The 15,592-nt window shown below is 37.7% G+C and overlaps 1 protein-coding gene across 4 annotated transcripts in view; it reads left to right on the top strand.

Moving 5' to 3' along the window:
• The window catches only part of INPP5F (inositol polyphosphate-5-phosphatase F), an 88,419-nt gene that overhangs the window by 63,383 nt on the left and 9,444 nt on the right, over window positions 1-15,592 (top strand). For 3 of the 4 annotated variants that reach the window (XM_043475290.1, XM_043475291.1, XM_043475292.1), the window contains 6 exons: window positions 2,967-3,091; window positions 4,134-4,211; window positions 5,104-5,224; window positions 6,454-6,582; window positions 10,623-10,740; window positions 12,555-12,753. In XM_043475290.1, coding sequence (XP_043331225.1) covers window positions 2,967-3,091; window positions 4,134-4,211; window positions 5,104-5,224; window positions 6,454-6,582; window positions 10,623-10,740; window positions 12,555-12,753 — 770 coding nt within the window. Of the gene's footprint in view, window positions 1-2,966; window positions 3,092-4,133; window positions 4,212-5,103; window positions 5,225-6,453; window positions 6,583-10,084; window positions 10,580-10,622; window positions 10,741-12,554; window positions 12,754-15,592 lie in introns of those variants that run through there. The other variant, XM_043475293.1, reaches the window with a different exon arrangement.

The following is a 15,592-nucleotide window of genomic DNA, read 5'->3' as shown; positions in this document are numbered from 1 at the left end:
ATCTAAAATGTCGAATACAAATAGTTAAAAATGATAAGATGTATCTGTGTGTACTAATGTGAAAATATCTTAAAATCATATAGTGGAGTGAGAGGAAAACTATATAACAGCATATGGCGTGTTACCACTTAAAAATTCCACAAAACAAAACTGTGCCGTTTATACATATGCAGTTCTCTTCCATATATATGTGTGTTCTCACCTACATATGGCATGCACATTTTTTAAGGGACGTGCTTAGGTGACCTGAAAGGGTACACTTCAGACTTGTAGCAGGAGTTACCTTCAGGGAAAGCTGTGGACTAGGTGTGCTCAGGAAGGATGTGACCTTATCCACATTTGAATTTTTTACAATCTGAAAAAAATGTCATGTATCCGCAGTATGTGTAGTTAAAGTAGTATTGTGGGCTTCCCAGGTGGCTCTGGTGGTAAAGAACCCACCTGCCAAACAAGAAATGCGGGTTTGAACCCTGAGTCAAGTGCCAAAAAATCCCCTGGAGGAGGAAATGAATGGCAGTGCACTCCAGTATTCCTGCCTGGAAAATCCCATCGACAGGGGAGCTTGGCAGACTATAGTCCGTGGGGCTAAAAAGAGTCAGACACGATTAAGCTCAATAGAGCCGATAAGTAGTATCACCTACTTACAGTGGTAACACCTAATTGTTATAAAAATTGAAGTAATACTGAGGTATGTAAAAAGAGATGCAGGAACCCACAGTCCGTCTGTGGTGGTTGTGTCTGGATTTGACTGGTAACTGCTGCAGCTTTATCCAGGCTAGTTCATTAGCTTGAGGATTGATTAATACGTGAAAGATGGTAGAACAAAAGAGCTGGTATTGGTAACTACTGAATAAAGAAGTTCCAGAACCATGCAACCTCCAGACTTCTGAGGTTCAGAACAGACTTCTGTCATGAGATTTGAGTCAGGGATTTGTTATTTGCAGCAAAGAAACATCTTGACACGTGCATATATTTGCATTCGAAATTTAAGTCAAAAGAAGGCTATAAGCTATACCATATACACTGTTTTGCAACTATTTTCACATAGTAGCTGATGGCTATTATTCAACCAGTTCTCCATTGGTGGACCTTTAGGATATAGTTTCTGCTTGCTCTTCTAAAATTCCCCAGAGAACATCTTTTACACATTTTGAAATATGTATGTGCTTTATAGACTGAATTTTTAGAAATGATATGGCTGGATCAAACATTCAGTTCAGTTGCTCAGTTGTGTCCGACTCTTTGCGACCCCATAGATTGCAGCACGCCAGGCATCCCTGTCCATCACCAACTCCCGGAGCTTGCTCAAACTCATGTACATCAAGTTGGTAATGCCATCCCTCTCATCCTCTGTTGTCCCCTTCTCCTCCTATCTTCAATCTTTCCCAGCATCAGGGTATTTTCCGATGAGTCAGTTCTTCACATCAGGTGGCCAGAGTATTGGAGCTTCAGCATCAGTCCTTCCAATGAATGTTCAGAGCTGATTTCCTTTACGATTGATTGGTTTGATCTCTTTGCAGTCCAAGGGATCACACATTAGATTAACTTTAGGTTGATACCCACCACTTAGTTGCTTCCAAAAAGATCATTCCAGTTTATACTCTCAGCAGCGAGAGCTGGTACCCATTTCTCCACATATTCACCATGCTGTCCATATGTAGTATTCAGTTTTTGCCTGTCTATAGATTAAAACTGGTTTTCTGTTTTAAAATTTACATATCATTATTAACAAAGTTGCAAATCTCATGTATATTGGCTATTTGTCTATTTTCTCTTCTGAATATCTTCTGAATCCCTTACCTGTATTTTTCTTACTGAATTTATAGCACTCTATATTTTAATGGTTTTTGTGTTGCAGGTATATTCTGCTAGGTAGTCCTCTATTTTTCTTAATGTTTGCTTATACTGTCATTTGGTACACAGAGGTTTTAAATGTTCATATTGTCACATCTGTCCATCTTTTTCTTTATGCTCTCTGATTTTTATTATGCTTGGAAAGTCCTGTGACATCCTAGGGAAAAATCATGCCAACATTCTTCTTGCTTTTTTATAGCTTGAAAAAATATTTAGATCATTAATGCATCTAGAATTTCTTTTATATATAATGAAGGGGCTAACTTAAGTCCCCCCCATGTAAATAGACAGTTATCCCATTATCACTTATAGTATGCCACTATAGTATATTATAGTATAGTAATATATAGTATCTACAGTATAGTCTGTGTATAGTATAGTCTATATTCTCTGCGAATGATATCATCGTAGCTTAGATTCCTCTGTGTTCATAGGTCTGTCTTGGCCATCTGTCTTGTTCTGTTGAGTCGTTCATTTTTCTGCACTCATACCATAGTTTTAATCACTAGATTTAACTTATGTTTTGCTCTTCAGTGAGACAAGTCCTTTATTGGTTTTCAAAAATTTTCCCATATTATTTACTTTTCCAGAAAAACTTTAGAATTAACTTGCCAAGTCTGTGCAAAGATCCTGTTCAAATTTTGACTGGAATTGTTGAGTGTGTAGATTAACCTGGGGAGCCCTGACATCTTTACAATATTGAATCTTGCCATCCGGCACCATGGTGTCTTTCTCCATTTACTCAGGTTTTCTTTTATGTGTTTCAGCAACGTTTCGTAGTGTCTAACATGTAGGTCTTGTATATTTCTTTAAAAATTATTCTAGAGATTTAAAATATCTATCATAAAGGAACTTGTTTTCATTATGTATTCTAACAGGTTTATTGCATGTATATAATGTGTAAAACTATTTTTGCCATTGATGTAAATTCTCATAAACCTAAGTGTAACAAATGAAAATCTAATTTTATAGGGGAAAAAACTGATGCTTGAGTGGATTAATTTCTAAGTCTGGGTACAAAATATTTCTAAAACATAACTCTAAATAAATTCAGTGAAAATCATGAGTCTCAGGTCTGATTAACTGAACTTTTTGTTTTTCCCCACTCACAGGTTATTATTAATTTGGTAGACCAGGCAGGAAGAGAGAAAATAATTGGTGATGCTTACCTGAAGCAAGTGTTGCTCTTTAACAACTCACACCTCACCTATGTTTCATTTGATTTCCATGAGCACTGGTAAGACGGCTTCCTGAAAAATTGCATAAATCTTAATTATATTGAATTGGTTCATAGTGCTTTTCAGGGCAACTGTATCCTTCTACTTTTCTGTCTATTCATTCTATTAATTTTTGAGAGTTTGATATTGAAACTCCAAATAAAAATCTTAATTTCTCTACTTAAAAGAATTGTAATGTATAGTAGAACTGTATGTAACTTTGTTCTGTATTTTCCAAGTCTCCTGTAAATGTGTTATCATACTTTCATAATTTAAAAAAAAGAAAGAGAAAAAAAAAGATGGCTTCCTGAGATGAGTTTTGATCAGGTCCAGTATGTGTAGTAGTTGCTGCCACAGAGACCTTAGTTTTTCTTCTCTTTTTTATTGGGAAGAAAATCTTGTTCTCATTGTTAGAAAGGAGAGGATGATCATTTCTTAGTTCCATTTTCATATTGGTTTTATTTTGCCTAAAAATTAATAAAAGTTAATTCTTCCTGAAATATTCAGTCTTTTTGTTCCAAAATGACTTCAAGACTTAGAGTTCCTTTTTTCCTTTTATCCTTCACTTAATTAATGGAGCTTTTTCTTTCTGCTTGAGTTTGAGCCTGGCAGAAGTAATAGCGTTCCCTTACTTAAAACTCATCCTGCTGGCTCGTCTTCATACTCTGTTAGTAATAATGCTCTCCCTTGGGATAAGTTCACTGGTTTCTGGAAAGCAACGATCGTGTTGCTGGTAGTTTTAGCTCGTGTGTGTTCTGAAAGCACATTTCTTTTGTCGTAAGCCTGGCTCTAGTTTTGGCTTGTTTACCTAGGTATTGAAAACTTTGGTGGGGAAAGAAGCTTCCGGGGGCTGCAATGTGTTTCAGTGTATTCTTAAGCATATTTTCTTTCATAATGCAGATTACTTGTAAATATTTATATAATTTCCCATATAATTTAAAATAGTATTAATCTCATATTTACAGTAATAATTTTAATTTTTCCAAGCAATCTTAGATATCATATCTTAAGCTTAAAAAATATTCTTAAAGATGTTTTTCTTTCTTTTGGCATGTATTTTAGCAGAGGAATGAAGTTTGAGAATGTCCAAACACTAACAGATGCCATTCATGACATTATTCTTGACATGAAGTGGTGTTGGTAGGTATTTCATAAGAAATCAGTTTGACAAACTCTTGGTCTGTCGAATCATATGTTCTTGTCTAGTACCAGTAAGCATTAAAATAATAGGCTGGGAAAGAATTTTTGTTTTTCTTGTTTCACTTCCAGATTCCTATTCTCCTTTTCAAAAGTATTAGTTGTTAGGTATTGTTAGCTTTGAACAGGAAGAAGGTGTCAGATGATTGGCAAAATGGAGCAAAGTGCTCTATGACTGTTATTTAATTCCTTCTAATGCTCTGTCCTCTACATTTCTTCTTGGTCCCTAACATGGGAAGGAAAGCTTAGAGGTATTTGGTCTCAGTTTTGAGACATTTAAAAACTGTTGGAGAGGAAAGAGAAGGAGGAGGGAGGAGTAGGAAGGAGAAATTGGCTCAAAGGACAGAAGAGAACATTTGATTAGATTTTAAGGCCACAGGTGGCCAGAGGAATTAGATGAGTCAGGCAAGCTTCATGATTCCACCCTAGGTGGTAGAGTGAATTAGTCTGTACAAGCTCATTTAGATGCATTTCTGCTTGAAGGAAAAAAGCAGGGAGCAGGATGTTGTTTTAAAGTGCCTTCTGGTTTTAAATGTGTAGAAAAGCATAGCTGGGGTTTGTGTCAGCTCTGCCTAGTACTTGTATGACTCAGGAAAATCACTCTGCATCTCAGTTTTTTGTTTTTTCAAAATGAGGGTAATATCTTCCTTGTCAGGTTATTGTATAAATTAACAATAAAGTCTACAAAGGTCGCAGTAATGCCTGCCACATGATATTCCAAGCAAATAGATAACCAGTGTTGCTGTTGTTATCATTATACTGTAAAGAATTGTTGGTTTTGAAAACTTTTTAAGTATTTCCTATTGTAAAGTAATTCCATACTGTTTTTGAAAAGGGTTGATCAAGCTGGAGTAATATGTAAACAAGAAGGGATTTTTCGTGTTAATTGCATGGACTGCCTGGATCGCACCAATGTGGTCCAAGCGGCCATTGCACGAGTGGTCATGGAACAACAGGTAATTTGGAGTCCACTGGATTGTAAATATTCATTTATAATTTTTTCACTTGTAAACAGTAGCTAAAATCTTCCTGCCATAGAACATTTACAGCATGCAACCATTCTTGTCGCTTTAAAACCTGGAAAGTACAACCTTTGCTAGAAATCAGTTGAATCAGGTGGTGTTTTCTTAAGTACTCATTTCAAAAACGTGAGGCTCAAAATTTAATAATGTAGTGGGTGGCACTGTGTAGTCATTTACTTTTTTCTCTCAGCTACACACCCTCTCGCCTGTTCTTGGGGCATGGGGTCTGCACACCACCTTTCTGCTCGACCACCTGCTTCCATGTCAGGCTCTGCCAGTAGGGGCTTTCAAGGAAGACTATGAGGCTGAAGGAGGGAAAAGGGACAAGTTTGTTCACCTGTGTTACATTCCCATCATCAGTACCCTCTCTGGGGCTGTGAGTCCTTTGGCATCACAGAACCAGCCTCTTCCCTTTGTGCCCCAACCCTCCTGGTGGCAACTGTTTCCTGTAGTTATTATATCTCTTACCTCTGTGTCTCCTTTTAGATCTTTCATCCTTCCAACACCTGGGTAATGAATTCCCAAGGTTGATATTCCTAGCATGGTGTTTTGTTTTGTTTTCCTGATAGAGCCTTGTGACTATCCTTAGAGGAAGTCTTCTTCTATTGCATTGAAGCAGCTAGGTTTTGGTGATCAAGCTCTGGCCCTACCACATACTAGATGTTGACCCCATGCAAAGAGCTCAACCTTTCCAGACTTCTTTCCTTTCATCCATAAAATGAGGGTACTAAGAGTATTGATTGCATAGACTTGTTATGAGGAATAAATGAGATCATTTATTTTAGAAAGCTGTTAGCATATGGCACCAGACTTAACCTTTACTGAGCACTTACTGCTCTGCTACTATTAATATTGTTGTTGTTTCTATATGATTTTTTGATAGTTAGCGTCACTTCATAGCCAAATTTAAAAGAAAGGTACAATAGTATGAGTCTACACATTAAAAATAACATCAGAACAGTATGAATTTTTTATTCTATTTATTCAGATGTAGCAGTTCATAAAGCTGTCTTTCAAGTGGTACTTTACTTTGAAAAAGTCTGAAAACATTTCCTGAAGGGTCCTAAATTGTATATGCATATGCTTCCTTTCTCTGCAGTATATGTTTTATGCTATGGTTTCCTGGCTTATCTGCAGTTAATCTACCAATGTATTCATTTTAGCTGAAAAAATTAGGTGTGATGCCCCCAGAGCAGCCATTACCGGTGAAATGCAATCGGATTTATCAGATAATGTGGGCCAACAATGGTGACTCCATTAGCAGACAGTATGCTGGGACAGCTGCTCTGAAGGTAAGTGTCTGTAGCCAGCATCTGTGGGTCATTCTGTGGGACACAGGGTGTGGTTTAAAACCAATTTGGTTTTTGAGGGAAAAGCATGTGGGTTTCAGGTGGTAGGTCTACGTAGTTGACTCTGGAATGTTTGGGTAAGGCAGGGGTCACACTTCCAAATTCCTGCAGGTGCCAAGTCGTGTGACTTGAACTGGCCACTCATTAGCTTAAAGGGAGAGATGGGCGGTGTGTGCCTGAGAGAGCACACGATGACTCAGGAAGGTGCCGTTCTGCTACTTCCTAACGGGGGTAGAGGCCCAGTGTTGCCAGAGCTCCCAGTTTTCAAGGGAGTTTGGAAATCTGGACTTTTATATGTAATAGTTGGTTTCTAAAACTTTATACAAACAAAATAAAACATGTCTGTTGGTGGGATTTGGGTCCTTAGTATAATTTGCCTCCTCTAAATTTGAATCCCAACCCTGCCTCTTACTAGCTCTATGATTGTGGGCAAGTCACTTAAATTCTCTGTGTCTGTCTCTTCATTTATAAAATAGGAATAATTCTAGGCCTACTTCAAAAAAAGTTGTGTGGGATTATATGACCTAATACATTAGAGCTTAGATCATTCCCTGACACACAGTAAATGGTGAAGAAATGTTTTATTATCTTTTTGTGATTGTTTTACATAAAGTCTTTTGAGGATCCTACCAAGCTGATCTTCACAGAATTTAATGTAAATGTAAATACAATCACTGGTCACTAAATACTCCCTCTGTTGGCAGTAGGAAGTGGTTGAATTAGTTTAAATCAGGTTTATGGTTATTTTCCCTCAAGGTAAATAGTTCACCTCAAAACATTTGTTATAAAAAATCCTGAATAAAATCTTGAAGATTCCACTGGAAAACTGTTAGAACTAATAAATTAATTCAGTGAAGTTGCAGGATACAGAATCAACCTATGAAAAACAGTTGTTTCTATACACTAATAGAGATTATCTAAAAAAGAAATAAAACAATCCCATTTATAATAGCATCAAAAACAATAAAATACTAAGGAATAAATTTAAACAAGAAGGTAAAGGATCTGCACACTAAAAACTAAGACACTGATAAAAGAAATTGAAAGCACAGAGAAGTGGAAGGTAGCCCAGGTTGATGTTTAGAAAAATTTGTATTAAAATATTACCCGAAGCCATCTTCAGATGCAGTGTAATCTCTATCAAAATCCCATTGGCATTTTCTGCTAGAGTGGAAAAACAGTCCTAAGATTGATTTGGAAACACAGGAGACCCTAACAGCCAAAGCAATCTTGAGAAAGAACAAAACTGGATGCATCCTACTTTTGATTTCAAACTATATTGCAAAGTTTTAGTAATCAACACAGTGTGGTCCTGGCATAAAAACAGGCACAAAGACCAATGGAATAGAACTGAGAGCCCAGAAATAAACCCACATGTGTACAGTCAACTAATAATTGGACAAGGGAGCCAAGAATAGTCAATAGGGAAACGATAATCTCTTCACTAAGTGGTGTTGGGAAACTGAGATATTCACATGCAAAATAATTAAACTGGACACCATTCACAAACATTGAATTGAAATAGGTTAAAGACTTAAATGTAAGACCTGAAACTTTACTCCTACAAGAAAACATAGGGAAACATTTCATGACATTGGTCTTAGCAATAATTTTTCTGACTGACACCAAAAGGAAGAAAAGTAAAAACAAACAAGTGGGACAACATCAAACAAAAAGTGTTTTGCATAGCAAAATAAGTAATCAACAGAATGAAAAGACAGCTCATGGAATGGGAGAAAACCATATGCAAACCATATGTCTGAGAAAGGGTTAATATCCAAAATATGTAAAGAAGTAATGTCACTCAATAGCAAAAAAAAAAAACCCAACTGATTTTAAAATGGGCAAAGGATTTGAACATCTTTCCAAAGAAGATATACAAATGGCCAGCAGGTACATAAAAAGGTGCTCAGTGTCAGTAATCCTCAGGGAAATGCAAATCAAAACCACAGTGAGCTATCACCTGTTGGAATGGCTGTTATCTAAAAGGCAAGGTGAGCAAAAGCTCACCCTTGTACATTGTTGGTGGGAATGTGAATTGGCATAGCCATTATGGGAAATGGTAAGGAAGTTCCTCAAAAAATTAAAAATGGAAAATTAAAAATGGAACGTATGATCCAGCAATCCTATTTTATAAATATATATCCAGAGAAAATGACATCAATATCTGGAAGAAATACCTGTACTCTTGTTCATTGTAGCACTATTCACGGTAGTCAAGATCTGGGAAGAACCTAAGCATCTGATGCCAAATGAATGGCTAAAGAAAATGATGACAAGGGAAGCAGTCATACAAATTTATATATATATATATATAATGGAATATTCAGCCATAAAAGGAAGAAAGTCCTGGGATTTCTCAGGTGGTCCAGTGGTAGGGAGTCCACCTGCCAATGCAAAGCATACAAGTTTGATCCTGGTCCAAGATCCCACATGCCAAGGAGGAACCAAGCCCGTTTGCCACAACTCCAGAACCCACTCGGTAGAGCCTGTGAATCGCATCTACTGAAGCCTAGGTGCCTAGAGCCCATGCTCCACCAGAGAAGCCACTGCAATGGGAAGCCTGCACATAGCAATGTAGACCTAGCGCAGCCAAAAATAAATAGTTTATTTATTTAAAAGAAGAAGGAGATCCTGACGTTTTTAGCAACATGGATGAACCTTGAGGGTATTAAGTGAAAAAGTGAAATCAAGCAAACAGAGAAAGACAAGTAATGCATGATCTCTGAACTTCCCTGGTGGTCCAGTGGTTAAGAATCTGCCTGCCAGTCAATGCAGGGGATAAGGGTTCAATTCTTGGTCGAGGAAAATCCCACAGGCCATAGAAGCAACTAAGCCTGTGTGCCTCAGCTACTGACGCTGGCCCCTAGAGCCCATGCTCTCCAACAAGAGAAGTCTGTGCACAGGAACTAAAGAAAGCCTGCGTGCAGCAACAAAGATGCAGCATAGCCAAAATAAAAAAAAATAATGCATGATCTCACTTATATGTGGAATTTTAAAAAGTCAGACTCACAGAAACACTGAGATTGATGGTTACCAGAGGATGGGGTAAATGGGGAGAGACTGGTCAGAGTACAAAATTTCACTTATGAGTTCTGGGGATCTAAAGTACAGCATGGTGACTTAATACTATATACACACACAAAATATATTGTACACCTTAAACTCATGCAAGGGTACTTTTTAATTATACAAAGCTGGACAAAGAGGAATACTTTTTTCCTTTGATATTAAAATTCTTTGGATGCAGCATTCATGTCTCTCTTTTCCATAATAGATTCCTGTTGCTAAATTAATATTTTCTGTGGATGACCTAACCAATTGGCAACATGTTCTTCCTAAATTATCACTTTTAGGACAGGGCCTATTTCTAAGATTGCCTTGGATGGAAATAGTGGGGTTGGGATGGGGGAAAAAAGAGACTGTGCTTTCCCTACCTCTCTAGGGACTTGCTCTGACACCTTTGTTGTGAAAACCAAGAGAAACAAAACAATTAAATCTTCATTGGATCATTCTACAGGGATTGTAATGTGCAGCAAGGTATGGAAACCTGCTCTGTCTGTATTTACACACAACCACATACACAGGTTAAATACTGTTGTAATAAGCTCTAGGGAACTGGCCACATTTTCTCACATCAGATATTTGTGTGTTTTGAATATCACACCAGTTGGAGGCTTGAAAATCTTTTTGTTTTGTTATATATAAGTTTTGACCTATAAATTCTAGATATTCTACAGACTGCCAAGAATGGCTTTACCTTAACGGACCATCTAACTGTGAAGGTGGATAACACCAATAGTGTGTTTAGTTGTTTGACATGCTTGGATCTGAGTCAAATACTACTAGATATTTTAATTACATTATCTGGAAATTGTAAAAGCCTATATATAGAATTCCAGTCTTGAATCGAAAACCCACATTGACTTCAGGAACATTTTTGTGTTTGCATAAATTGTCAAAGTGACTTTTTTTCTTGACAGGGTGACTTTACAAGGACAGGAGAAAGGAAGTTAGCAGGAGTTATGAAAGATGGTGTTAACTCGGCAAATAGGTATTACCTGAATCGATTTAAGGATGCTTATAGGCAAGCTGTTATAGGTAAGGAACACAAAGGTCTTTCTTTAAAATTTGTTATACTTTCTGTGACTAACATTTTACAGTAACCAGTTTCATTAATATAATCCATATGTTTTATAATACACTTGTGTTTCTACATTGAACATCTTACTCGATAAATCAAATTTTTACAAGATTAGAATCTGACAAATTTTTTAGGCTGGAGCAGCAAAAGAAACTGCTCATTTACATACATATTTGTCAATTTGTTATTCATGTAACAGAAGGCAAGGTTGAGGCTCCTGGATTATGGAATATGGTGCCCTAAAACCTCATCAAGTAAAAACTCCATATTCTGTTTTCCTGTTACTCAAGCCTGAGAGATAAAATGATTTTCTTTTTTTGTCTAATGTTTATCATGTGTTCTTGCTTTGGACAAATACACTATCCTTCCTTATAAGCATGATTTAACAGGTTATTAGGATATCAGACTATCCTAACCAATTCTTATCATTATTTAAGAGAAAAAATGGAGGGTGGATTGCCCAGTGGAATTCATGCCACAGCATATTTTTTTTTAATGTGACTTTAAATTTAATTTGCATGAAAATATTACCTTTTAGGATTAAAGTAAATGTAGAGTATTCTATGGACTAGAACCAAACATAATAGCTTGTCATATGGTCTCTAGGAATATTTCTAAAATCCTAATTTTTTAACCTAATTATTTATTATATATGAAATAGTAGGGCCCACACATAGGCAATTTAGGAATTTGAGAAGTCTGGTGTAATTAAGTTAGGTTCATTTGCCACAGATATTGTATGTACTGATAGGAAAATTGGATTTTAGCAGTTTTTTCAAGGAAAAATTGGTACATTTTTTTCTGTTGGTTGATCTAGCAATTCAGTTAGGTCACTGAGGACCCAGAGTTTGTTCCTCTCTCGTTTTGACCATCAATAATATCAGCTTCATCCTAACCCTGAAGCTAAATCTCTTCCAAGTTTGAGAGAGAAGGGCTAGTAGCAGTTTGGGCTCACTGCTTCTCCATAAAAGGCCAGTGGTTGGCAGTTCTCTTCCAGTAGCCTCTAGCCTTACTGTCCCAAACATGTGTAAGGAGTGGGATTACAGTGATTTTGTCCATAAGCCTTGAGCTGCATCCTACACCAGGAAGAAGTTAACTTGTCTGTTCAGTTCCTTTGCTCATTTTAAAATTGGCTTATCTGTCTTTTTATTATTGAGTTGTAGGAATTCTTTTATTACTGATAATAATTAATAATAATTCTTTTATTATTGAGTTGTAGGGCTTTCCTAGTAGCTCAGTTGGTAAAGAATCTGCCTGCAATGCAGGAGACCTGGCTTCAATCCCTGGGTCGGGAAGATCCCCTGGAGAAGGAAATGGCAACCCCCTCCAGTTTTCTTGCCTGGAGAATCACATGGACAGAGGAGCTTGACGGGCTACAGTCCCTGGAATTGCAAAGAGTCAGACATGACTGTGCAACTAACTTTGACTTTCAGGAATTCTTTATATATTCTTGTATACGTGTTCCTTATAGATGATTTTTAAATATTCACTCCTACTCTGTGGGTTGCCTTTTAACTTTCATGGCGTTTTCCTTTGAAACACAAAAGTTTCTAATTTTGATGGTGTCCAGTTTGTCTTTTTGTTGCTTGTGACTAGTTTCATATAAAAAAAAGCAAAAAAAGAAAAACCATGCCTAGTCCAAGGTCACAAAGATTTGTGCCTATTTTTTAAAATTAGAGTCTTATTGTTTTAGGTCTTGTATTCTCTTTTGCTTTTAAGAAATGTGTTAGTAAACTAGGACGATGATAGATATCAACACTTTCTACTCTAGATTTGATGCAAGGCATTCCGGTGACAGAGGATCTTTATTCCATATTCACCAAGGAAAAAGAGCACGAAGCTCTGCAGAAGGAGAATCAGAGAAGCCACCAGGAGCTAATCAGCCAGCTCTTACAGAGCTACATGAAGCTGCTGCTGCCCGGCGACGAGAAGTTCCACGGCGGCTGGGCCCTCATTGACTGCGACCCCAGGTGAGCTGGCGCGGTGTCCTGGTGCCTGTGTGCTTAAATTTCTGATGTTACGCTGTCCTAATGATTGCTAGCAGTTGTCCATAAAGCTGTGTGCATGGTGGCGAAGCGCATGGCAGTTCTCAAATACATGCTGGTACGAAGGCAAGCTGGCGAGGCACTCAACTCGGCTGTTAGAGGGGCACTAAAAAACTCAGGAATGAATTAGGTAAAATATAATGTAACATCTGATTTGTTAAAAACTCAAATTGTGAAACTACAATTCAAAGCTTGTTTCATGGGTCCTCCCCTGCCCCCAAGCCCACCCCATGCCCCAGAAGCTAGGTTTATTGTATTAATACACAGAGCTGAGTGCACCAGGAGGTTTAATGATGCTAATTACTTTGATGGGTTGTTAAGTGGTCCTGGTCTTTCATAAAATAAATAGGCCGACTAATACTCTACATTCTTTTTTAAACAAAAACCATCCAGTTTCAAGTGGTTCTTTAAAATATCAACTAATGGCAGGATCTAAATTTATCCACCAGATTGCTTGCTTTCAGGCTAAAATCTAAAATGATCATTTTCAATATTATGAATCAGAAACACTTCAGAAAATTCTAAACCAAGCTTTGAGAGTAAAAGGCTCTATTTAGATTTTATCTTCTTTTACATTTCGTATGTTTTTTAATAAAAGGGGCATAAAACAAGTTTGCAAGAACAATAGAATGCAAGGGAGTATTTACATATATGATAATGAATAAAAAATGACACTGATCATAGGTTCATACAGAGTCCTTCCATGACTTCAAGTTCATGGATTATTTCGCTTTGATAGTCAGTACTGAATGTACGGATGCAATTTTTGGACTCTTAAGAGGTGAGGTATTCTGCCCATTTGAATTTCCAAAGTTAATTATATGTCTCCGTCTTATTTGTTGTTGTTGTCTGATATTTATTAGGCTGCCTTGGGTCTTAGTTGCCACACGTGGGTTCTTCGTTGTGTCACATGGGAGCTTTTGTAGCGCAGTAGTTACGACGCGAAGGCTCAGTTGCCCGACCGGGGATCCAACCCATATTCTCCACAATGCAGGTGGATTTTTAACCACTAGACCACCAGGGAAGTCCCTATATCGCCATCTTGATTAGACAGTTCTTTAAGAACCGTCCTTCTTATGAGAGATACTTTGTGGTTATCATCCTTTCTATTACTGCTAAAATTTATTTAAATTTGCTACTGGTATTTATCATTTGCAAGGCTTAAAGGTTTTCTGGATGGTGGATAGTTTTCCTTTTCTCTTGAAGGGAGATGTTTGGAAATCTGCCATTGGTCTATCTGAGGTTGCTAGAGAGCCTTTGTATAGTCTATCCACTGAGTCAGAGATGTGGACTCAGAACAGGTGGCCCCTGGTTGAGGACAGCAAGAGTAGCTCTGGGAGTGGCTTTTCAGGCTCAGATCCTGGACAGCCTGTGGCGGCCTCAGTCCCTCAGGCTTGGGGGTGCAGCAGTTTGCACCTGCGTGCCTCCAGCTGCGTGTATAGTTTTTAAAAATGTGTGTGTGTGTGTGAAGTTGCTTCTGTCGTGTCTGACTCTCCGCGACCCTGTGGACTGTAGCCTGCCAGGCTCCTCTGTCCGTGGGATTCTCCAGGCAAGAATACTGGAGTGGCTTGCCATGCCCTCCTCCAGGATCTTCCCAACCCAGGGATCGAACTCGTGTCTCTTGTGTCTCCTGCATTGGCAGGGAGGTTCTTTACCACTGCTGCCACCCAGGAAGCCCCAACATACCTTTATTGAGATGTAATTCATATAGCATACATTTCATCCATTTTAAGTATATAATTGGGTGGTTTTTAGAATATGCTCAGAATTGTTAAGACCATCATTTTGGTCAGTTTTAGAAATTTTTATCACCACAAAGAGAATCCTTGTACTCTATCCCCACCCTCATCCCCTAAGCAACCACTAATCTACTACTTTTCTCTCTCCGGATATGTGAATTCTGGACACTTCATATAAACAGAATCATGTACTATGTGGCCTTTGTGACTGGCTTCATTCACTTAGCATAATGTTTCATGGTTCATGGGTGTTGTGCCATGTAGCAGAACTTCATTCCTTTTCATGGCTGAATAGTATTTCATTGTATAGATAGACCATGTTTTTCTTTACTCTTCTTTTGGGCATTTGTTTCCATCTTCTGGCTCTTCTGTTGCAAACAGTGATGCTGTGAATACTTAGAGACAAGTTTTTGTTTGAACACCTGTTTTTCTTTGGGGTGTACACCTAGGAGGGGAGATTGCCAGGCTGCTATGCCAAACTTTTAAGAAACCACCAAACTACTTTCTTTGGTGGCTGCACCATTTTACATTTCCACGAGTAATGTGGGAGGGTTCCAGTTTTTCCATATCCTCACCCACACTTTTTTTCCCCTTTTTCCCCCCATTTTTTTTTTGTAGTGAAGTACTGTCACATTGCGTTTTGATTTGCATTTCCCTCATGATAAATGATGTTGAAAATCTTTTCTTGGGTTTCTTGGATATTTGTATGTCTTGCTCAGAAAAATGTTCAAGTCCTTTGCTCATTTAAAAAACTGGGTTTCTTTTTTTGTTGTTGAGTTGGGCCACATGTTTTTGTCAAAAAAGCTTCACTGAAACGGAGCTGGGATTAGGATGAGACAAGGGAGACAGGGCTGGACAGGTTGCAGAGTCGGATCTTATCTTTATTTGAAATGTTGGATGTTTTGTTTATCATGGTATGTTTTTTTTTTTTTTTTATCATGGTATGTTTGCATTAATTTTGATTTTTTAAAAATACTGCATTAAAAACTTCCGTTGATGTCAGGGTTTTTTTGGCACCCCCATAA

The sequence above is a fragment of the Cervus canadensis genome, chromosome 8 (assembly GCF_019320065.1).
Source record: "Cervus canadensis isolate Bull #8, Minnesota chromosome 8, ASM1932006v1, whole genome shotgun sequence".
Taxonomy (NCBI): Eukaryota; Metazoa; Chordata; class Mammalia; order Artiodactyla; family Cervidae; genus Cervus; species Cervus canadensis.
Note: the sequence above shows the minus strand (reverse complement) of the source record. Positions and strands in the feature narration are given on the sequence as shown.